Below are 25,864 nucleotides of genomic sequence, written 5' to 3' on the forward strand. Positions count from 1 at the left end.
GACCTTAATGTGTACATTTATAAAATGAGTAATTAAATGCTAATTATTGATAAAATGGATTTCATAGTTTTTTATTTAATAAAAAAAATATTTTTTATGCAATTTGATAAAAAAATTCAACATTATTTTAGAAAATGTTATGCGAAATTCTCTAACTACCCCGGATGTAGATCTAATATGGCGTCAAACCAGACGAACAGAGTCAAATCAAGCTGAATGAAATATTTTAGTATCCCTTAAAATAACTTCCTTTGCATTGCATTTTGCTATTGTTCTATAGCATTAATGGTAATGCATGCAAGGAAACAGCCCAGACTCAATGATGGGTAAACAATACTTCGCACACATCATAATTTCAGCACTTACATTTTTTTGGCGGCCATATTTGTTATGTTTTGACTGTAGTCTGTTTACTTTTTATTATGTCTGTTTCAATAATGCTAGTTTTACATTATCTATTAGATGTAAATTTATATGTATATTTTAATGTTGGCGTCCTAAGCTTAGTATTCATTTCAATGTGATTGTTACCATTATTGCAGTTTCTAATATTGTTTGTCTTTCTGAAGTCTAATTTTCCAGATTTACTAAATTTTGCTTTTTCAACTTTTTGGCTTGGTTTGTTGTCAAATTCAACATTTCAACATATTTTAAAATTACTTTTTGTTTCAAATTTCAAAGATCTAGAATATAGACTGTTTAGATTATAGATTTCTAACTCAAATTTATTTTTACTTGATCTAGTCCTAGACTCTAGACCTATGTAGATGATGATCTAGAATCTAGATCTAAATTCAAAATGTATGATTACTATGACTGAGTATGACAGTATTATTATGGTAGATTCTTATAACTGAACACCGACTTTCGGGAACTAGGTCAATTTTTTATTTTATTTTTTTATTTGGTGAAGGTTTAACTTACAAAAAAACTGAAAGCAGATTCTTATTCTGCAACTAAAGGACTATAAAAATAGCTGTGTTCCTTTGTATTACCACCCATAGTCAAGATTTTATTTTAAAATAAATTAGGTCACTTCATGCTCCTATTTTGAATGCAGTTTTTGGGCTTTCTCCTTTAGTTGAACAGTGAGCACCAGTGTTGAACACCACTATGTAATTGCTAATAAATTATATCGGTGTTACTTAAAAATTATTTAGATTGTAGTAAAAGAAGTAGATTCAATTTTGCAATATGTATTTATAGTCTATTTCCTCATATACTCTCTCTATTTCTCTCTTTATATATATATATATATATATATCGTGTATAGTTTATTTATTTAAATACCTATATAATCTATGTGTAGAAACAGACAGAAATAAATTTATATAGATTATAGAGCTATAAATTAATTATTTTAATTTAATAAACATTATATTTTCTACTAGGCTACTTGTATTTTCTCTCTGTCTTTCTTTTAACTCCCATCCAAGGACCCTCTTCTTGTTTTCATAATTTGGATGTTCGTTTTGTGACATCTTAACATCCCCTCCCTCCCATAGATGCTTATAATTCTTTTCATGACTCTCTCCCCCTTCCCTCCACTGCCTGTTGGATAGTTTGTGACACTACTCGCTGAGTGTATACCTCTCCTTACCGCCAGCTTATCTTGCGTGATCACATGCAGTGGGCATGGTCTCTGGCTTCAAATTAGCAGCCCACACTTTTTCTTTCATTCATAAGTTATATATTCTAGATATCTCTATCTAGGTCATGTTTATTCATTGAAAAAATCATAGATTTATTAATCCCAATAATATTTCTTAATACGATTTTGCTGTGTTCAAAAAGGAGAATGAGCTGAATTCATTATTATTTGTTTGGACACCCCCTTTTTTAATTTTATTTAACAGCTAACGGTATAAATGTGATTGGAATGTCTTTCTAAAGATGTTTGGAAGCTTATTTTGATATGCCCATCAGCCTACGATCAAACATGCTCATGATATAGCCTTCATCCCTTATATGGGTATGAATTGCCGGGGGAGGTTAAAACAACAGCTTAACATACATGGTTACCGAGAATCTAAATAACTGCCATCTGCTTTGGAAAAACGGAACAAAATTACCAGAACTTATCTAAAATTGGACATGCTCAGTCCCGAATCGTCGATTTTAGCTCCAAACATAAAAACAAATGAATTACAAACAAAAAAAAGCGACCCGTTTAGAAAGGAGAATCCGATGGGGTGTTCAAACTATAAGAGCCTCCTCTAGATCTAGTATGATCACTATCACTGACTATGATGAGATCGGGGTGTCATTTTATTGTCCAGTAAATGTGTACAATTTGTATAAACCCTGAGACCGAAATACACAAACCCTGAAATTAGTCAGAGGTTGATTTTGTAGGCCAATAATACCAATCACAATAATACTATTAACAGTGTTTTTGCAATCCCCTTCCCAATTAAAAAAAAAAAATAAGCAAACGTTTTTCTCTTTTAAAGTTGAGCTTAACTTCTAAAAATAGTAATACCCTCATTGTTCCTGTAAAACTACATACTTTCATCACATTATAATTATTATTTAATAACTAATTCCATTAATAAACATGGACTAGTATTTATCTAGACTATATTTAATAATAATTTAATTAAAATTAAACTTTAATTTAAAAATTTTATTGGAGATAGATTTTACTGAGCTCTAGTTCCAGAACAGACCAAGACCTAATATGTTTAATGTAGTTCTAATCTAGTCTAGAATGTGCTGTATTACTTGCTGTAGGCTTGATAGTATCTGTTTATAATAATCTAAACTAGATCCCTAAATTAGGGTATCTTTGAATTCTAGATTATTCTTCAATCATTATCTCTAGAACTCAGATAGCTTCATTAGTGACCTTGTCTAAAATGATGTCGATTCAGGGCATCCTGCTATCTACTGTCCTTCACTTTTATATAGATTTACTAATCTATATTTAATCCATCCTAAATCTAGATCTTGATCCTAAATCTAGATTCTAGATCAAGTCTTTATCAAGTTCTATTTAGAAAACACAAAGAGAAAAAAGTAAAGTTGCAAGTTTCAGCACAATACTTAGCCTAAACAGTCAATGCTTAAACAATAACTAATCTAGATATTGTGAAATAGATGTGCAATTAGATCCTCAAGATGATCTACAATGTTTACATTCTGAATCTACAGTAAACCAGGAAATATTATATTTTGTAGGTGGGCAAACCCGGAAGGGGGAAAAAATCTGACACCTCAAAACCCATATTTCTGGGATATCTCGGAAAAGTGGCACCCCTGAATGAGATAAAATTAAAATACCTTTGATCGGTTTTTAAATTGATTATTAAACTTTGGCCTACTACTACTAGATCTAGATAGTAGATTAGATGTACCTAAATTCTAATGTCCATCACTTTGATTTTTTTTTTACTACTAAACTTACAATTTATTTAATCAAATATTTCAGTAAATCATGGGTGGTGGTGACTTGTGGTTAAGTGCTTGGCTTACAAACCAAGGGGTCTTGTTTTGAATCTCAGAAATAAGTTGGGATTTTAAATTTCTGGATTTTTAAGACACCCCCAATCTAGCTAACTCTAATGGGTACCTGATATTAGTTGGGGAAAGTCGAGGCTGTTGCTTGTTGTGCTGGCCACAGGACACCCTTATTAATCATTGGCCATAGAAAATGATATCCTTTACATCAAATGCTCTATGTCAATAGATCACAAAGTCTGAAAGGGCTCTTAACTTTTTACAGATCTACACCCTAGATCTAATTACAGTTAAAAGTTATAATAATAATTATAAATGCTTGTTATGTACAATTATAATCATTATAAATAATATATAATAATGTACTTTTTTCCCCTTAGGTATGAAAGAAAAGACACCCATCTGCATCAGGTACTTTATTTTTGTAATTTACTCATAGCCAAAGTTTTTTCTTTTGAAATATTTTCAAATGTCATCCAGTATTGATTTTTATTATTGTTTTTAATTGTAAAAAAAAAGAGTCCTTGTAATCACTACACATTTCCATTAAGGATGTATAAAGCAGTCCTAGCCACCTTTTTCTAAATAGTAAAAGTGCTATACTATCAATTTTGTAGTGTTTTTTTTTTTCCTGGTAATAGCATTATGGAGAAATAATTAAATTGCATGCATTGTATTTAAGCTTTTCACAATCTTATTATTTTTTTTCTAAATCAGGACATGCAGTACAATAGTAGTTTGTTTACAGACGACAGTGATGACGATGGACCACTTAACAGCCGTATTAATTCCCGCAATCAGAACAAGCCCGCTTATATTGAGAGAAATAAAGAAAAAAGAGGTGACTTTTGTTTTGGTTACAATTGTATCCATTTTAATCAGTTGGCTGTTTCCTTACATATCAATCATTTGGTAAATAATGACAGCCTTTTTTTAATGTTATTATGTATTATTATATATATGTACATTCTCTGGCTCTGGTGAAAATAAAATTTTTGTCACCGGTGAATCAAATGAGATGTGTGAGGCAGTGATTTTCTTAGTAGTCCCTTTTTGGCATTGGAGTTTATTTATTACAGACATACTAGAAACAGGGATGTTGGCAGGGACTTATTTCATTTAAAAGCACTAATAGATACTGGGATGTTTGAATAGACTTAAAGTCCTTCAGTAATATTTTGATTTTTACAAAATTTGGTTATCACTAACATCATTAACTCAATGTCTTTTGCACATGTGATTCTATTTTCAAGTTATACCTCATCCTGATAGAAAGTCTGGTAGCTGTCAATTAACATTATTTTTGCATTGATCTTATGTTTCTATTAGCTTTTTACTTATTGTATTCATTACATAGCTTTTATAACCAATGTGTTGGATTTCTTCTTGAATATATATGTCCCATTTATCTGCATAAACTGCATGCTGGGATTTTTAAAAATCTTCTGGCATAGGACATAGAAATTGTTTTTTTTTTCTTCTCAGATTAGCAATGGAGTAAACATTTTTAATTAAATAATTATTTTTTTTTCCTCTTGATTTTGAACAGGCTCACTCAGTCTTGCAGAGAAAAAGGTTAGTCACTACTTGGCCACTGGCAGCTTGGGCCGTCCCATACCCATGGAGACTAGTTTTGCCTTCAGTGGAGAACCCAGCAGTGGTGCAGACTCCCACAGATCTTCAGCAGCACCTGTTGGTCAGCGAAAAGAACGCTCTGGGAGTCAAGGGGAAAGAGGTGGCAGAGACTTTAACAGCCACTCAGGCTCCAAATCTGAGTACAAAAGCTCCACCCCCTCTTCATCATCTCAACAGACAGAACACAGGTTACCCCCTCAGCAGCATTCAAGTATGTTGGATTATAACAGCCATCCTGAAAAGGACAAGACACCAACATCATCCTCTGCATCCAATAATGGAAGACAAACCATTTCAAGTAGCAAAGAACATAGCAAAGACAAAGAGGTCAGTTTATTTTTGAAAAAGAGATTTTAAAAAGTATTTCAATTGAATGTGCATCAATTTCAAAAAGACAATGCTGGGACCAAAGGACAATCTTACAATCCCAAGTTAAAAACCTGGTACTTCAATTAAGACCTTAACCAGAGATTTTCATATTGATAGTCAAGTGCTTAACTATCTCACCTCACTGTTTTATGATTAAAAATTCAGCTTATAAAGTAAAGATCAGATGTGATTTATTACAGTTATGATATAGTACTAAAATGTGTTCACCTTTATGCCCCTCTGCTGCATACACCATTTTCCACTATTACTTTTCTGCTTGTTGTTGATGCATTGGTGTAGCACAAACCCCTAACTATGAATGGTAGACTATATGTTGGCATTAATTCTGCTTTCTTTCTCTGAATGTCTTATTAGGAAGAAACATTGAGTAATGAACAAAATTCAGCTTAATTTTATTTACATTTCGTCATTTGATAATGAATTATACACTCAGAACATGTACACAATGTATTTGAAATGTATTCATGCTAACACTCTAAATACTCATGAAACACTTCTATTAACTAAAACAGCCACACATACCCATGATCCCTAGAACATTGGTCATTCCTTACTATCTCTTCATTCATTTATTTTTCTCCTTTGGTTAGAGGTGTTTTTATCTTAAATTTTTATTGAGCAATGTGTCATTGCTTTAATTTTTTATGAAAGCACTATCTTTTAGGGCGCAGTAGAAATCAAATAGGCTTCATTTATTTAACAAGTAGTTTGTAATTTTTCTATTCCTCTACCTTTTTCCATCATTTTCAATACAGTCTTAATAGTACATTCGCCAGCTGCTCATATGACATACCAGATACCATTCATAGGGTAAGCTGGTAACAGCAACCTAACTAGTAGAGAAATTGGTGACAAAAATATCTTTTATCAAGAAAACTTGAGGGATTATGAGCATGACATGGCCTAAATTGTGCAGATGTGCCAAAATATCATATCATTTTAACAAGAAAACTTTTTTTTCCATATTAGGGCTTTTAATGGTACTTTTTTATTGTCTTTTTAATATCACAGTAGTGGCAAGATTTTTAGCAACATAAATATTTGGCAGGGGAATGAAATTTCGGTAGAGCACACAAAAAACTGTAGATGTTTTTCTCTACTTCAAGGTGGCAATTTTTATCTGGATAATATGGGAAACTGTTGTTTTTTTTTAAAATAGATTTCTTTACTTAAATACAAATTAATCTAGAGTTTTGGTATAGGATTCTCCTTCTCTCCTAGGTATAACCTAGTTTTTTTTTAGGCCAATCAATAGAGCTGTCAACTTTATTTTACATGGGCTAAGCATGATATGAAATAAGCATTGCCTTTGAAGGTTATAAGAAAAAAACATTACTTTAGTTCACAAATTTGAAAATTCAGTGTTTATTAATTATCTTTATTTCATTTATTTGTCTGGGCTTGATTACTGAAAAAAAAGAGGGGGGGGGGGTAGAATAAGCAAATGGAAATCAGCACTGTCCCATTATACATTGTTTTAGTAAGCATGTTTGTCCAGTAGGATAAAACATGTTTGTCCAGTAGGATAAAGCATTTTGTCAAGTAGCAGAGATTTTCTTTTTTGTTGAGTAATGTAGTTACTCATTATATTACAGCAAGTTCAGAAATCTGCCATACGAGTTTGTGGTGACTGGTCAGAACACATTAGCAGTTCTGGCAAGAGGTACTACTACAACTGTAAAACAGAAGTATCTCAGTGGGAGAAACCTAAAGAGTGGATCAGTGAATTGTGAGTTGGCTTTCATTATTCAACTATAACATTCACTTTTCCATTAGTCTAAGAACTTACAAGTTGTTGTATTTCTAGGTGTAATAAGAACTCACACATTGTTTTGTATTTCTAGGTGTAATAAGAACTTACACATTGTTGTTGTATTTCTAGGTGTAAAACCCCAGATCATAGATCAAAAGATGGGAGGCCAAGAGTGTTGTCACAATCTCATGCAAACAAAAGTAAGGAATAAGAAATAATTTGTTCATTTTAGCTCACGTATTGCCATGTTATAAATAAAAAACATTTTTTTTTTGCCATGACTACTGAATTTATTGTGTGAATAAGTGAACCACAAAAAAATAAGTCTTCAGACATGACTTCAATACATGTAGTTACACATTGTACACATTTTACATAGACGTTTAATGAAACTTTTATGAAGAGTTACAAACACTAAAAAAGTAGTAAAATAATATTAGACTTTAACAAATAACAACAACCTGATGATTTCGACTTTGTCATCAATTCCTGTGATAAAATGTTTACATGTAAGCCTATTAACATAATTCAGGGAATTAAGGGTAGTAAAAACCATGAAATGCAAGACATTATTTTTTTTTTCTATTCTTACTTCTTCAGACGCGGCAGATATTCGTGCTGCTCGACATTCCAGTTCAAGTGATCACCCACAGCTTGAACATGCTAGAGGACACCGCAACAACAGCGGTGAGAACGCTGCAGAGTCTCAGCACAGTAGGGACTCCATGTCAGTCACACAACACTTCAGAGACATTAGGGACCCCAGAGACTTGTCTGGCAGTGGCAGGGACACCAGGGAATTTCACAAGTCTAGTGTGGACAGACTACGCACTGGAGGTGACTCCACGCCAAGTAACTCATACCACCCACACAACCAGAGGTCAGGTTCCACACCTGGCGGAAATAATGGTCTCTCAGATTTACCTCTTAATGCAGACTATAAACGTTCACAGACTGAAGGACATGGCTCGTCTATTAACACGGATTACAAAAGAAGTGGCGAGAGGCGGCACCGCACTGATAGTCAAGGTTCTCAAAGATATAATGGTGAGCATTTTAATATTGCACATTTTTCTAATCTCAACCTATCAATGATACTATAATTTAAAATGCTTTTTAGTTTTCTTGTATTTAGTCTACTCTAAGTAAGTAAGTAAGTAAGATTCAATATACATCTTCTATTAAATGATTTAAAATAGGTGTAAAGTTAAAAGGCTACATAAATACATCATTAAAACACACTTATTCACACTTGATAATAATGTACTTCATATAAACAACTTGGATAAAATATGATTAAATTTGATTGAAAGTCTTTATTCTCAGGTGTTTTTTAATGTGTATTTTGTGACACCAAAGACAAAAATAATTTTCAAATATTAATTGTTATGGATACTTTAGTCATCTCGGTAATAAGTGCATTTATGGTGAGAGTGTTGTCTTTTACATTAAAAATCCAATGAGCATGAGAGTATGAAATCAGTTACTATAACTGAGTAGACATTTAATCTAATTTGTTATTTATAACAGACTGAACAATATGAGAGACTAGTATTTAAAAAATATTTACAAAAGCACTTTCAGTTAGCCCATATTTTTTTACTCTTGTTTTTTTTTTAATGGTTTCTACAAGTTGTAATCTAAAACTTTAGGGGAATTTTGTCATGATAGTGTTTTGTTTCCTTTGCCAACATTGCCTAAAGAGGGCACACACGCATTTATATATATTGTTGTAAACCTGGTGGTGACACAGATGGGGGTAGTGCTGTGTGTTTTTAGCCTACTCAAATCGCCACAGTCCAGCGCAGGACGAGCGGTCAACTGTGACCAGTGACAGTACACGCCAGTTCGGCAACGACCTGTGTGTAAATATTACGCACGCAAGTCACGGCGATTGTGATCATTCTGAGTGGTCAAGAACGTTCCATCCGATTCTAGAAGGCCAGTGAGACACTATATAAGAGAGAGTGTGTCAGAAAGACGAGACTTCATGTTACCTCGCAATGTGACCAGTACGAGGCGAAGTTAGAGACAGACGGTGTGTGAAGTCAGGCGGAGCAAGGCTAGGTTTTGGACAGTTAGTGTGATGTTATTGCCAACTGTACAGTATTAGTAATGTATTTGAAATTAAATTGACTGATACTTTGGAGCCCTGAGTTGTGAGGTTCTTTAAGTTCGTTGTGTCGTGTGGTGCAGTTTGAAGAGAGCCTGGATAGTAGAGGAGAGATCGTAACACTGGCGTCAAGAAGTGGGATCGGATCTACTATGGCTCGTCTGAAACTGCTGAACGAACTAGAATTGAAAGAACTGAGGCGAGAACTCTGTGATCGAGGGCTGAAGGCAATCGGAAAGAAAGAAACCTTGCAAGCACGCCTTAGAGAAGAACTAACTGAAGAAGGTGAAGATCCGGACACTTACCTGTTCGAGTTAGAACCCGATGTAGTGCAGCTGCTGATCACCTTTCAACAACAGATGTTGGCTGACTTTCAGAATGTGTGGAAGGGTGACTTACAGAAAGAAACCTGTACCAGAGTAGAACAGATGTACACTTCAGTGAAAGAAGTGACGAGCCCCGAGCTGAACACTTTGAACGAGGTGGTAGAAACCCTGTGCTACGAAATACGCATCTACGATGGCCATGCTAGTGAAGATGGTGCTACCTGTGACTCTAATAGTAAGCCATACGAAAGTAGCTCCCATGAGAAGAAATGTGGTGATTGCTGCGATTTCCTCAGCGAGTACAAACCTGATGAAACTGTTAAAGAACATTTGCATGATGAAAGCTACCGGCGAGGTTTGAAACCTGCAGATGTCTGTCTAGAGGTTAAGACCAACGAGATAAGCCCTGGTGATGATTATGAACACCCATCGAAACCTGATGACGCAGCAGAGATTTCCATGCAAGTAGAAAGTAATCGAAAAGGTCTCAACCCAACAGACGATTGGTCCGCTGCTGAGACTAGTCGAATGAAGCCTGATGCCGAAGGAGAGGGACTTTTGCGTGTGGAGAGTTACCAACCTGCCCCACAAGCATGTCCTCCATACAAGTGTGAAGATGATGACCTGTCCCATAATGTCCCCTCCAGTGAACCGGAAACCCATCCCAAAAAACCTCTTCGAGAAAGCCATTTGAAACCACCTGTTAGGCCATTGATTTTGATGACACCGGCCCTGGCATCCAATCCTTCCCCATGTGTAAAATGGCTGCCCCCAGTACAGAATGACAGAAGGCGACGTTTGGTGATGCAACCACGACGTCATTGCAACAAGATGAAGATCGACTGGAGGAGAAGAAAGCGACGTTGGCTGCGTTCGAGGATGGCGATGCGACCACGATGTCAGTGCAACCAGGTGAAGGTCAACTGGCAGAGAAGACGAAAGCGACAGTTGCTGAATTCAACGTGGATGGCTTCGTCTAGCTCTAGAGGCAAGCCCACTGTCACCCCCACCGATCGACCCCCCACCTGCAGCGATGAAACTACACATCCCATGTCATGAGATTGATGCTGTCCGGGACGGACAGATCTAAGGAGGGGACAGTGTTGTAAACCTGGTAGTGACACAGATGGGGGTAGTGCTGTGTGTTTTTAGCCTACTCAAATCGCCACAGTCCAGCGCAGGACGAGCGGTCAACTGTGACCAGTGACAGTACACGCCAGTTCGGCAACGACCTGTGTGTAAATATTACGCACGCAAGTCACGGCGATTGTGATCATTCTGAGTGGTCAAGAACGTTCCATCCGATTCTAGAAGGCCAGTAGAGACACTATATAAGAGAGAGTGTGTCAGAAAGACGAGACTTCATGTTACCTCGCAATGTGACCAGTACGAGGCGAAGTTAGAGACAGACGGTGTGTGAAGTCAGGCGGAGCAAGGCTAGGTTTTGGACAGTTAGTGTGATGTTATTGCCAACTGTACAGTATTAGTAATGTATTTGAAATTAAATTGACTGATACTTTGGAGCCCTGAGTTGTGAGGTTCTTTAAGTTTGTTGTGTCGTGTGGTGCAGTTTGAAGAGAGCCTGGATAGTAGGAGAGATACGTAACAATATAATATATTCATTCTACATTTCTGACATTATTGTATTAGGGCACACATATATATATATTCCTAAATTTCTGACATTGTATTAGGGCACACACATATATATTTATATATATTCCTACATTTCTGACATTGTATTAGGGCACACATATATATTCCTAAATTTCTGACATTGTATTCTAAAGGGCACACACATATATATATTCCCACATTTCTGAAATTGTATCTTGTGACATCCTTTATTAACACTGCAAAGCATATTTTTGTGTTAATTATAAATAAACCTGATAACTCATTATTTTACCTTTCTTTTAATATTTCTGCCTCTTGCTGTCTTTCATGTTCCCTCAGTTTTTACTCAGCAGGCTGTATCTATCTGTTTTGCTCCCCTGGCTGTTGATTTCTTCCTTAAAGATGTGATGATTTCATTATTTTCTTTATAAATTGAATTTCTCATCTTTCTCCCCACACATATGTTTCTACTGATTATAATCATTTTTTTAAATTTGCATATTTGTTAAATATCTGAAAGTCAGTCTTTGATTTTGGTTATTTAGATTTTGTGTTTTTAAGCGGCCCTTGAAATGCGAATAGCTGCTATTTAATTTGTGTGGTCTGTCTGTCCCATTTAGATCACAGAAACTAGAAAAGTTTTTGAAAATCCAACATCATATTTTAGACTTTTCAAAGTTCTGATACAACAGCTAATTTTTTCTTTTCTGAAAGTGAATTATTTAATTTTTAAAAGTAACTATATAAGCAGATATTTCATAATAATACACCATTTTTATAACTATTCACTATTATAATAAGAAACACAGGAGACTTTATTATTAAGGGAGGACTTTCTATATGTTTATTTCTCAAATATTTATACAAAGTTGTTGTTTTTTTTAATTATATAAATTTAGAAAAAACTATTTGTATTACTAAATTCAGTGTGTTCTGTTATATGAGCTACTTTTATTTTAAATAAAATGTTTACTAAAAGTGACACATTTTTTATAAAGTATGCATAATAGACAAAGTCAGTTTAAAATATCATTTTTTAAGCAGTGTTTCATATTATACACTTGCATTGCAATGTACTATTGATAAAAACAATCAAAAGATTTAACCGAATTGAAAAGTTTCTTCTTTGAGGTCCTGAATGAGAGATTGGCCTTTTAGAAAGCGATCAATTAGATAATCATTCAATAACATCAGCTAAGCCAGGTTTACATTGAACTATATATTCTCAATCATCAGTTCATTGAAAACATGTTAATGTTAACAATATAATAATAATAAGATTAATATACGGTCATATCTCAGTATTATGTTGCATGATGTCGTCAGTCAGCCTAACATTATAATAATATTGGCAAAACTTCTTTGTGCCTTCTTTTTGTATAATTGGAGATAAGGGTTGTAGTTTTGATAGCTTCTTATTCTTGCTGAAAATATTGAAAGCTGCCTTTTTACCTGCCTGAATGGACCACTTTGTAACCTTGTTTTTTTTTTTTTAAATATTGTTTCTCTTAGATAGTTCAAACATCCCTTTCAATGATTAAATGTAACTTTTAGAGATGAACAAAAGTTAAAATTTATCATTGTTTGTTTAATTTAATATATTATTATTATATTATTATTACATGGCTTCTTCTGTCTCGGAAGACAATTGAGGCTCCCATAGTCTCTGGCTTTGGTTACGTCTTGAGATGGGTCAGAATCTTTAATAAAGACGTGTGTAATTATAAACACACATTACCCACATTAAAAAAAAAATCACTGTTAAGTGTTAGTAAAGCTGCTTCTCTAACAAATTTTTGTAAATCACCCTATTCTGAAGGAAATTCTTTTAAGATGAAAGTGACAAGGGCAAAAATGCTTTAATGGCAGATATTGTGGCTGAACTTAATCTCCACACTATGACAAAGGGAATCAAACTGATGTGCCTTGACTCTAAAATTATTATTATAGCATTTTTTTTTAATATAGCGCTACTTTTGTGCTTATAACCTGCTCAGAGCGCTATGGTCCTATCACATTTGGACAGGGGGGGGGGGGGTAGGAAATCTCTGAGAAGGCGCTCAGTAAACACAACTCTCCTTGAGTCGGGTGTCAAACCTCGAGCCCCCTTCATAGGTAGCCAAGACAAACCAAGCTAAAGCATACCTAGCCTCTTGACCACGCTTCCCACTGAAGAAATTATCTCCTGCTTAGTAACTGAACTAGGTTCCTCTACTTATGAAAGCCCAATTCAAAGATTGCAATCAGGGCCGTTCTCTATTTCTTTTGAAGGATCCAATAAAAACATGGAAGAATTGTTCCCTCTTGTAATAAGGACTATGAATCCTGGTACATCACTTGTCAATTCAGAATTACTCCAGTTTGTACTTACACAGCTACACATGAAAATATATTCAATCTGTAAACTAAAGTTTAAAAAGAATTATTACATTCTTAGGTGCAATTGTATAGCATTAGGGGTAGATAATTCTGGTAAGTGAAAAGAAAGTGGATTTGGGCTCCAGCAATTAGACGCTATAATTTTTGTCACATTGCACTTAGCATTTAGTGCATATTGTTGCTGAATAGTGAGCTGATCTACTACCTGTCAGTGTTTCTTATATCTCCTTTTTTCTATTATTTTAACAAGTCTTCTTTTAGGAGTGCTGCCTTATATGAATATGCATGATTTAAATCTTATGGATTTCTGTCGTTCATGAGTATATTTCTTTATATAAAAAAAAAATACACATTTTCCCATCTAAATACACATTTGCAGGTCGGGGGATACACTTTTCCATTTTGGGATGCAGGCATCTGTGTCTATGTGTGTCTTGCTTTAAATTTTTTCTGGATCAGTAATTTATTTGCTCACACAGTCACTTTTAATGAAAGCAATGTCTTTGATTCTGAAGATTAAGTATTAGAGCAGTGTTTCACATGCCTATTCAAACCCAGTTGCAGCATTCATATTATGTCACATCTTATACAGACAAAGCTTTTGTCCTCTGAGGTTCTAAGTTTTCTTTTTGCCCTCTGCGCCCGTCTTCGGCAAATGTTTTTCTTTTATCCTGAAATGTGTGTCTTGAAGCCTTTATGAGAGCTCTCAAACTCTCTTTCAGTCACTTTTACTCACTTATTTTCAAATTGAATTGTTTGGAGTACTGTCAGCTTGTGTCTCCAAGATCAGAAGCTATACGTGCATTTTTTTTTATTAAAGGGACTGGCTGGCAACCTTTTCTTGAATATCTGATAGCATTTTATTTTAGATCTTTCAGAGTAAGGGGGAACAGCTACTTTTTTGTTTTCAGAAAGCGAAAACATTTATTAATTTTGAAAACTAAATAAGTAAGCAGTAATTTAATGCAAGCACACTGCTTTTATAATAAAAGACTTCAGGCGAGATAAACCTTTATAATAGGTCACAGACTGTTTCATTGGTAACTCTGGCTTCATTGGAAAGACAAAAAAAATTGCATCTAAGGTCACAATACAAAATTATTAATGGCTCGTTATTAACTATTTTTCCATTTATTAACTAATTCAAATGATGTTTTTTTTAAAAAAGATTTTTATGCAAACATTCGCTTTAGTTGTTAGTCTATAAATTGATTATTTCTTTAATGCTCAGTTCTGACATGTCCTCCACGTGTATCTGACATCAATCTAAATAGCACCCAGCACTAGAGTAATGCAGTATTTATACATCATAAACAATTTTAAATAATAAAACATTTATAAGCATTAAATAATTTTATGATTAAATGTGTACGAGACGCAATATGGTATCATTATGTTATTCTGACAATAAATTAATAAGGAACTTGAATTTGGCTTAGTGGCTTTGAGCTTATGGCTATCAATTCGAGTTTGTTTTGTTTTTTTATTACTCCAATTTACAATTTAGGATTACATTGAAGAGAAAAGTTATCAGTATTTGGAGTTTTATTTATCTTACAAATTACAGACGTTCCTTCAAAGTAGAAGATAATTGCTGATCTTTGTTTCCATTTTATTTAATGTTGTGTTACAGTAGTACCTTTTAGTATACAAAATGTTTAGTTTTATAATTCCAGACTTTTTATTTTATACACTGTTTTTTAGTTCATGTTCAACAAAAGAAATTGTTCTTTTTCTATAGTTGTTGAACCCAAGGAATATTGGACTTTCTTTAGAAAGCTGCCCCATAAAAAGAAAATGTTCTTTTGTTGTTGTTGTTGCTGTTGTTTTCAATTACATACAAAAAAATAATGTTGAATAGTAAATAATAAAAACGTGTGCATAAATAAGTTGTTGGTAAACGATGAATTAATATCTACCTTCACTCCCTAAATGTACTTTGGTACTTTAAACAAGGCTTATTGGTAGAAAGTTTTCATTATTATTAGTGTTGATATAGTTATATCATCTTTGAAATGTCTGTGAGATGCTTCATAAAGTAAAAGTTAAATACTTGATACACAATTTTATAAAATTGAGAACTGAGAACTTGATTTACAGGCTGCTTGTCATTTGTTTTTTTTTAAACCTTTTTGCCATGAATAAACTCTCATGACAAATTATTTTTATTATAATAACAAATTCAAGTTAGCTATACTCTTATTTTGTCATTACCCCCCCCCCCCCCCCTTTCCCAAATAAAATGTTAAATTAATTATTTACTACAGAATATGCTTTTAGGAGGTTTTAATATTATCTTTTTTTTTTTTTACAATACCTCTATTCCACCTGTACCTTTGTGAAAACTTAAACCTTCAGGGTGGGCAGGCTCAAAACTAAAAAAAATCTGGATGAACATGGATCTTGAAAATGATTATTTGGCAGTTCATGTATACTGTTGGGAAAAGAATAACTATCTTGTTGTCTACACTGAGAAAACTCTAGTTTGACTGTTCTATTTTTTTTCAAAGTGTAAAAAGTAATAAATTTAAATTTGGCTAGAGAACTAGAAAATATTTATGCTGAACAAACTATGTCTCTTTGGGCATCTCCCCTGCATTTAGGCATTATATTGTTTAAGAGTTTAATAAATTAATGTTCAGGAACATTTTGCACATTTTAAGTCTAGATCTATAGGCCTATCATTCGAATTAAAAAAAAAAATAGGCCTATCATTAGAATTTTTTTTAAAGTCTAACATTCATTAGTTATTAAGAGCAAAATAATTGCTCTATAAGTTGTAAAAAAAGAGGTATTGTCTTTTTTTTTTAAAAAGTATTTTTTAAAATGTTTTTCTTGTTTACTGTTAAATTGTACCTTGAAAGCTACATGACTTTATTTTACTTCAAATAATGAATAGTTATGCTTTATAACACTCTTCTTTCCATTAGATACTGGACAAGGTCCTATAGATGATATGGATATTTCCTCATCGCCATCTCCTTCCCCATCATCATTTCGTTCCTCTGCTGCTGGCACACCTCAGCTTCCACCAACAAGTACACCCATTGCCACATCTACCACCTCAGTACACAATCCAGTCAGTACAGCGGGCATGTCTCACAGGTCTGTGTCGCCTATTGGAAACCCAATCCCAACATTAGTAAACAGACAGGCAGTAGGCGAAAGTGGAACCTATGATAAAAGTAAGTATTTCTCTTTTTTTTTAAAGTAATTATGTGGTTTACCCTAGGGCAAGAGTATCTGTTTGTTTCTTTTGTGATATATCTCTTGCATGTATTAATAGTTTTCATTGAGCATATTTTGTTAGTTAAATTGGTTTACTTATATTATATCATCCTTACAATAGTGTAAAAAAAAAAAAAAGAATAAAGTTAGCCCCTTCAGACCATTAGCCTGTGGGAGCTGACGATGTTAAGATGCCTACATGCTAAAAGGGAAAAATATATTCCCAGACCTGGAAACATACACGTAAGGCAGCAATCCTAAAGTTAACACAGCATAAAGTTACACAAGACATTTTGTACAGTTGTCAAAATATTTACACTTGTAGTCTTTGTCTTAGACTTTTCTAGAATATGTTAGAATGATAACATTCTTGTCATTTGGCAATGATCTTATGATCATAATGCCTCTTGTGTACTTTACATTCCATAATAGCAGCAACAGAAAATTTAGCTAGATCAGTGACATCTAGTTTTATAAGGCAGATAATCCTAATTAGTCATTGAACTTGTTTCTAATATAAAAAAGGTTGGCTATTGAGTCTGCCTTAAAGGCCCCTGATTTCATTCTTTGAATTTAGGCCTTCATAAGTTATGGAACCTAGCTAGTCGCTAGTGACTATAACAGTAGCTACCACAGAAGATACATTTTGCAAGTTAGGGAACATCAGTTTGATTCCCTTTATCATGCTATTAAGCTCAACCAATATTTCTTCTATGAAAACCTCTGTCCTTCTCACTTTCATCTAAAAAAAAAATCAAATCCAGAGATCTAGATCTGTAAGCAGCTTCATTAACAGTTGGTTGTTTTTTAATGTGCAAATATAGGAATAGTCAATTTTCAGGCATTGACACACTGATCTATATATATATGATTAGCAAGAACTACTTGTTTTTTTTTTTTAATACATTTTTTTTTTCTGCTTTAGAGGGGGAAATGCGTATTTTCAGATGATAAACCGTACTCGCGTATTTTTGTGTCCATTTGCATACAAAATACGCAAGATGTATACTTGTAGGCAATAATGTGTTAAGCTCATCTGTTTCTATGACCGACTATTAATGAGGGTTTCTTGTATCCAAAGTATTTGTAGCATTCTGACATTCAAAATCCCAGTCTTCACCCGGGATTCAAACTTGAAAACTCTGTTTGGTTATCACTCGGCCACCACTAGTGTAAACCATCTAAATTACTCTAGCACTAGTGTAGGCTATCTTAATTACCTTTGCATTAGTGTAGACCATATCAATCTTAAATCAAAAGAGGATCTCAATCGATCTCTATATTAGTGTGAACCTCTCCATCACTCTTGCATGAGTTTAGACCATGTCAGTCACCTAAACACTTGTGTCATCTAATTGCTCCATTACAGTGGTTTTTCTAATATTAAATTTTATATTTGGCATTGATCAATAAAGAATTTTATTAGACTGTTGGTTAACTAATAACTCTATCAATGGCATGCTGCCAGTTTTTTTTTTGTTGTTTTTTTTTTTATGTTCTAGCCACATATTTTTTTTTCAGCAATTCAAACATTGCAAGAACTTCAAAAGGCCTTGAGTATGCATATTAGAGCTCAGCAAAGCACCACAACTCCAAGTATGAAAGTTTTGTATCAGTATAGTTTATATCCAGGCATAGGCACTTATGTCAAATTATTATAGTTCAACCTTATCCACATGCGCACACACATCTGCAGATTTACTGGTGACACTTGAATGATGTATTAAACGCATTAACAATTAGTAATTTCTAACAAGCTTTTAATTTCACAAATTTAAAATGTCAAAGTACAAGTCTACTAATGTTTTTTTTGTCCACATTATTTTGCTTATAACTAAATCAGCTGCCTAAACTTCTTTGAAAATCTGTTGGCATTCTTCATATATGATATAGAATTGATTTATCTTTGAACCATTTAAAAATAATCATGCCTATTTTATTGACATTCTCCAGGGTTGGTGCATAACTCACAAGGAGATGATGTGCTAGAAAGAACTAGTCCGGTATCTGCAACAAGCTCTCGTAGCTCTTGGTAAGAGTCTTATATGTTTAAAAAACATTAACTAGATATCAGTAGCTGAAAGTTGGTTTGGATCAAATGTGCTACATAGAAAAAATATTTTACAATCAAATGTGAACAGTTTATTAAGTTAATAAATCAAATCATAAATGCAAATAATAATTTGATGTATGTAGTGCTGTAAACACATTCTGTAGGCTCTAGTCACTATGACAACATGACAATCATAAATTGAGAGTAAAAATAGCAAACGAATCTAATTTGTAGGCCTTATAGCAAACTAATCTAATTTGTAGGCCTTAATGTTTTTTTTTAAATGTGGTTTGGCTGAACTCAATGGGGAGTAAATTCCAAACCTTTGGACCATGCACTAAAAAGACCAGCTGACCATAAGTTTAAGGGAAAAAGTGGCATAACTAAGCGCGTTGAGACCATGGAGCACAGGGCTCTCTGAAGGACATATGGGGTGTTTAATTCACTAAGATATGGGGCAGTTTCTTTATTGAAGATGACTGTCAACAAAGTTTGTCCACCTTTTTGTGGATTATTGCATTCACAGGAAGCAAATGTAGTGTATGCAGGAGAGTATAAAAAAATCACATCTTGTTTGGTGTCATACTGTTGTGAATAATCATAATGTGCATTCTCATAATGCTTTTCTAATTCTGAACAATTGTCCATAACTGGTATGACTTCTGTGATTTCAGTGGTAGCCCAACTCCCAGTGATTCCAGCTCACAGAATGCAGCCATTAACTCGCTAACAGCTGCAGCCATGAAGCGTGAGGAGACTGCCAAATTAACAGCTTCTCTTAGCAACTATTATAATGAAAAACTGATTGGGCATGTGTTAGGCTGGCAAGCAGACTTAGTGGAGAAACAGGTAGACATTGCATAGAAAATAACTTCTCGATAACAATCTTCTTGTTTAATAACCTTAGGCAAACTTGCTTTTATTTAGCTTCATTTAGCTGATTTAAATATTTCAGTACATGAAAGTTTCCTTCAAGACCTGGTTAGGTGACCTAAAGTTTACTTGGCCAGCTATAAATAAGGGTGTCTTGAAGCCAGCACATTATTTGGTTTTACTTTTCCAAAACAGATGTCTGGTACCCATTAACACAGAATAGACTTGGGACACTTTAAAATAACGGTTCTCAACATAATCTCAACACTTTAATTGTAGCAGCAACAATGTAGTGTAACAGTTAAAAATTAATGAAAATTAATTAAGGCAATGTTGCGCTATTGCAGGAACTTAGACTGTCACAAAAGTAATGTAAATTAACGCATTTGGCAATGTTACGCTATAGTTATGCGGAATACACTATTTAAATAACCCAAATCACAGCATAAAGTTAATCACTTTGAAAAGCAATAATACATTTGCAGAATAAAAAGCTTCTATCTCCTTTCTAACACCATTTAATATAACTGTGCAATACAATTGACAAGAGAGGTGTTATTGTGAGGGAAGACATTTTGAACACCCTTATGTATTATGTACAGGGTTTTTCTGTCACAATAGTGTGCCAATGCATACGAATGATATGGTGTAACACAAATGATTTTTAGGTTGTATAGTTTGTTTTTGTTTAGCTGCAATACGAATCCCTTTTCATTTCTGGTCATCATATGTTAAAGTTAAAACATGGTGTAAAATTGTTCACTCTCAGGCTGCAAAACTATGGGAAGAGTCGGTGGCCAATGGTAGTCTACAGATTAGTCAGATATCTGTTCAACTTAAAAGAGCTCGTTCTCAAGTTCGGATAGCTGAAATCCAGTCAACTCTCCATGAACAAAGGTATGCTGGATTATTTTTTTGTGTGCTCCCTCCCCAGTGTCATACTTACATGAAGTAGTTTTCTTTGGCAAATATTATGGTTTAAAATATTACAATAAGCTTTATGTTGATTCTGAAATCTGGCATCACAAAGTACATAATTAATGGAGAATACAATAACTGATTTTGCCAAAAACCTGATTCTGTACAATAGGAAATGGTACAAGAAAGTATGGTAGATCATTGATCAAATATATTTCTTTACAAGTGTGTGAAAAAATATAGTTCTCTCATTTATTATGACCATATTATACTATTTGTAACAAGGTCACACTGCAATTAAACTGATAATGGTAAATATTTCCCAATTCCTCTTTCAACTAGAATTTATACAAACTACTTACAAAAACCTCATTTTAGTTGAAATGCATTTTTAACTCTTTCTCTCTTAACTGATGATACCAATGTTGATTTGAGCCCCATTAAATTAACTTAAATTTGGGTTTTATAAACTTTAATTTGTGTTATATAAACAGAGCATGCATTCTTCTATAATTGTATACCTAATATAACATTTCCTGATTACATAACAAAAAGTTATTGAAGATTAATCATAACAGGGTAGTGAAACACAAATGAGCAAAATGAGTAATTCCATCGAAACATGGAAAATAATTACAGACAGAAAGAGTTAAGAAGAACTATTGAAGAACAAAATAAGTGCGGTAGTTATGGTGAGGGCCAGGTCACACCCCGTCACAGACTAGATTCAGTTGCAGCATAGGCATCACAGTAATAAAATATGAAGTTGTCAGAATGTTGCTTTTTAACTACTCAATCTGTCTATCAATACTCTAGTAAAAAGTAGGATAGTGGTGATATCTACTCAGGAGAAATTCCTAGTCCTCTTCTGAACAAAAATTAAATTTATTATCACTTTGACTCTACTTGTATAAGTTGCTTGCTATTTCTTCTGATGCTATACACTCTGCTCCAATCAATGTCCAGCCTTTAGATTTTATATATGCTCGTATAAAAGCCCTAATTGTGGCTTGTTCTATATGCTTGCAACTACATTATATATTGTTCTTTTTTTAGAAAAAAATCAAGCAAAATCTGTTTATTTTTACAGAATAATGTCTTCAGATCAGCAGCGTCAAGAAATAGAGAATCTAAAAACACCCTCATCTTTCTTACCGTCATGACAACAGGCCATGTGTCACAAAACTTGAAGGTGTGGAGAGACTAGTATTTAAACTATGGGAACAGAATCTGTACAAGTGTGGCTGTGTGTGGAGAGGTGTATATGTTGACTAGAGTTTACTTGTTGAATCTTTTTTTTTTTTTTTTAAATTCTTTACTTCACTGCAAAGGCATTTGTTCTTCATGATGTATGAAACATTAATGTGATAATAGCGAGTTGATCTATGATCAAACGTCTGTCCTATTTTTAACTCTTTTTTTTTTTCTCTTCATTTTTGTTGCATTTTAAAGCATTGATTCTAGTAGTAGATGAATGTGGAGCTTTCTTTAAAGACAAGTATGCTTTATGAACTCTTCAAGACCGTTAAGTCTGATGTATATTCAAAGTACAATCTTTTTTATAGACTACTTTCAAAGAAAACCAATACAAAATGTTACTTTATAAAGAAAAAGAAAAATTTTTCAGAACAATAAAAAAAAAGCTATCAACGTTCCCCTTATTTTAAAGACCATCCCAATGTAAATACAGAAAATGACTCAGCAAGTGTACATTCTGAGCTAGTCTAACTAACATTTATTCATGTTCATGCTACCAGAAATACGTCAACAGCTGTTATAACTTGCCTGTCAACGACATTGAAGATTTTTACAACATGAAATAATTTAGTTTTTAAATAAAGAACAGTTTCACACATTTTTGTTGTGATAGATTTTAAAGGCCTTAACATATTTTTTTTTTTAGTTCCGATATTTGTGTGTTTGGGTGCATGAGTCACAGAATAGTAATGGTTCTGTAATTTATAAGCATTTTGTGTTGTTTGGAGAATTTAGCATCCGATAACTTATGGGACCGTATGTAAATTTGTAAAGCAAAAATATTAAATGAATAAAGTACAGAATGTATTGTCTGGGAATATTTGAATGCTTTTTAATGTGAAGGAAATTTGAAAATAGCGAAAAATTGGGGGGAATTATTTTGTTGTTTTTTTAATATCCATTATGAGTAAGATAAGTTTACCAGTGTGTACTAATATAGAAAACTTTTTTTTTGACAAATATATCAGTTGGCAGTTAATTATCTACAAGATAAATATACATTTTTAATTGATAATTATCATTTATAGTTAAGGATGAAAACAAATATTTTTGTTGATAATTATCATTTATAGTTAAGGATGAAAACAAACATTTCTAGTTGATAATTATATTTAATAGCTAAGGATGAAAACAGAAACATTTTTAGCTGATAATTATACTTTATAGTTAAGGATGAAAACAGAATCAGAAATTTTGTTCAATAAATAAATCTTAATTAGATATTATTTTAGTATTATCATGGCACCACTGACCAAGCAATATTGAAGAAATGATAGGCAATGCCAGCTTGTTGATCTTAATTGATGAACAAAGAAACAATCTTAAGCTGCAGCTCAATTTTAAAAGACTAGAATACAATGTTTGGAAACTATTTAACTATCAACTTTACATTATTATTTGTAGATGTCTCACCAGATGTCTAGAAACTAGATTTACCAGCCATTGAGATAGAATTGTAGTCTTAACAATTAGTATGGACAATATTATTCTAATAGACTGCTTTATGTATTATTGTAATAATATGGATAAAATGTAAGGAAAACATTAACCCAACGTTTTATGAAATGTTTGCAATGCATTCATTCATGAAATAAACTATTACTACTATAGTGAACAATTGTTTACGCTAATAATTATGTTACTGGTTTTTTTGAAAGATTATATTCTAGGTACATGAAAAGTCCATTGCAGATATACTTGGCTAATTTTGTCCTTGAAACTTAAAATTTTTAATTGATAAACTTTTCATTCTTATTTAAATCCTTTGAAACTACAAATTCAAATTAGGAATACATTTTATAAACAAAGTAAATAACTGTTGAACAATTCAATCACTTTCCCAGCACGTTTGTTAAGATTAGCTTTTAAAAAAGTTGACCAGAAAATGAAATAGCCTTGTTCTTTGAAATAGAAATGTCAAATGTTATTTTTTTTAATACATTTTTTTTGTTGTTGAAATTTATTTTGTATACCTCATTCTTTTTTTTTTTTTAAGTTATTTATTGTCAAACTATCACCTGCCTGTTTGGATGTCTGAAGGTTTTTTTTTTTTCATCAAGCGAATTGGCCAAATGTTATCCATTACTATTTTATCATTATTTTCTTTTTCGCTGTCTTCTCTCTATTTATATATAAAGATGTCCTTTTTATTTCTAATAGATTATATTTTATTGTATCGACAACAACTATTCTACTGTTTCTTCAATTTAATTCAAAACTGCATCCTTTAGAGCTGTTTTTTTTTTTCTTCTTTTAATGCTTGTTATTTGTACAACTATGTGATCTGCTTGTTAGAGCTCTTGGTTTTCTCACTTCTTTTCATAATGTTTCCTTACCTGCTTCTTTCAGTGATGGTTAAGTCTTAATTATATAACTGCACCTTTAAACCTTGAAATGTCTAGTGGGATAAAATTTGTCCATTGTATGGTTTAAACATGTGCACACTTTTATTTACCACAACATTGTTAGGCTTGAACAACTTGTGTTCAGAATATGCAAACTTATTTCAGATCAGTATAGAGGATTATTTATATTTTCGCTATAGTCACTGGCAGTACTTAGAACTTGCCTCATATCTCGATATGCTTGAAAACTAATGGTCCATTAGCCTAGATTTACTCTTTCTTTCTGTATCTCGCAAGAAATATTTTTTTTGTATGATAACCAATGAAGAACAATCTTTATAGTCCCTGTAAACTGGTGCTTTTTTTTTTTTATTTTTACAATATAAATTTAGAATAAAATAAAAAGGGAAAAGAAATATGTTAATTTGGGCCGTGAAGTCAAAGATTTGTTTGTTATGTTTGTCCATTCAGTGGATTGCCATGAACACAAAGCATGCTTGTATTGTTAATGTACATTTGTTCTCTACTACTACCGCTGTGTGTATGTGTATATATATATATGCGTATATATGTATATAGAGATAGATATATATATATGTATGTACATATATATCTATCTATCATTGGACTACTCAGTCACTTGTTGTTAGATTAAGCTTTTTTTTTTTTTTTATTTCAACAGTTCTTTAAAATAATGTTCTTGTTTTAAGTTGTTGCCCTTTGCTGTTTATTCACTGGGGAGTTGGTGTGTTGAAAAAAAAAGGAGGGGGGGGGGTGTTAAAAGGAGAAAGTAACTGGGGAGGGCAACCACTTTCTACATTAACCAGCTTTCACAGTTAACTCTTTGAGATTGAGCTGATATTGTTGTCCTCTGAATTCACAGCTCTCATCACTCTCTTATCTGTTCATATTACTATTATCATAATTCTAAATAAATATGGTTTTTAGTGCATTTGCTTGACATTGTGGTATCAAGCAAATAATATCATTTTGTGAATAAAATTATTTCAAAATTTTTACAAGTATTTTCAGTCAGTGTTTTAGTTGACCTTGTAGATTAAAACTTGTTTAGAATTGTTTCACATGCTTTGTAAAGACACTCAAGGATGAAAAGTGGGACAATTAGTTTAAAGTCTCTGGTAAAAAATACAACATTGTAGTGAATTACAGGTGTTATTACTGCTCCATCAATACTATCAACAGCTGACTCTATTCTGCAGGTAGGAAGACAGTGATGTCCTCTTCATGCTAGAACACCTCCCATAGTTACTCTCATTTGAAGTGATGTAGGAGGTCTGGCTTGGAGCAATTTGATTAGGACTTTGTGATTCTTAAGGGTTTCTTTGTCATGATTTTTAATGCACCTGAAAACACACAATATATATTTTATAATGATAGTTTGACAAATAACACAACTTTAAACAGACTACAAATGTTTTCAAAGATATATGCCTATTTCCCTTTCTTTTAAAAAACACCAGTCTGATTATTTATTTGCAGTAGTTTATGCATACTCAA

The 25,864-nt window shown here is 33.0% G+C and overlaps 1 protein-coding gene across 1 annotated transcript; it reads left to right on the forward strand.

The window, feature by feature from the left end:
• The first annotated feature begins 148 nt into the window (after positions 1–148).
• LOC106060308 (WW domain-containing adapter protein with coiled-coil-like) lies at positions 149–25,368 on the forward strand. Its single transcript, XM_056014468.1, has 13 exons — positions 149–326; positions 3,840–3,870; positions 4,177–4,300; positions 5,009–5,421; positions 7,080–7,213; positions 7,367–7,437; positions 7,838–8,284; positions 16,603–16,857; positions 18,422–18,496; positions 18,854–18,932; positions 19,628–19,802; positions 20,596–20,723; positions 21,835–25,368. The coding sequence occupies exons 1-13, from the start codon at positions 286–288 to the stop codon at positions 21,905–21,907; spliced, it is 2,046 nt and encodes a 681-aa protein (XP_055870443.1). The 5' UTR covers positions 149–285; the 3' UTR covers positions 21,908–25,368.
• Positions 25,369–25,864: the final 496 nt, after the last annotated feature.

Source organism: Biomphalaria glabrata, chromosome 16 (genome assembly GCF_947242115.1).
Source record: "Biomphalaria glabrata chromosome 16, xgBioGlab47.1, whole genome shotgun sequence".
NCBI lineage: Eukaryota > Metazoa > Mollusca > Gastropoda > Planorbidae > Biomphalaria > Biomphalaria glabrata.

Excerpts from the sequence above, each read along its gene's own strand:
- LOC106060308 (XM_056014468.1), top strand. The coding sequence starts at position 286 with ATGGTAATGCATGCAAGGAAACAGCCCAGACTCAATGATGG. Across the intron at positions 18,933-19,627 it reads ACAAGCTCTCGTAGCTCTTG|TGGTAGCCCAACTCCCAGTG; the intron begins GTAAGAGTCTTA and ends CTGTGATTTCAG. Across the intron at positions 19,803-20,595 it reads CAGACTTAGTGGAGAAACAG|GCTGCAAAACTATGGGAAGA; the intron begins GTAGACATTGCA and ends GTTCACTCTCAG.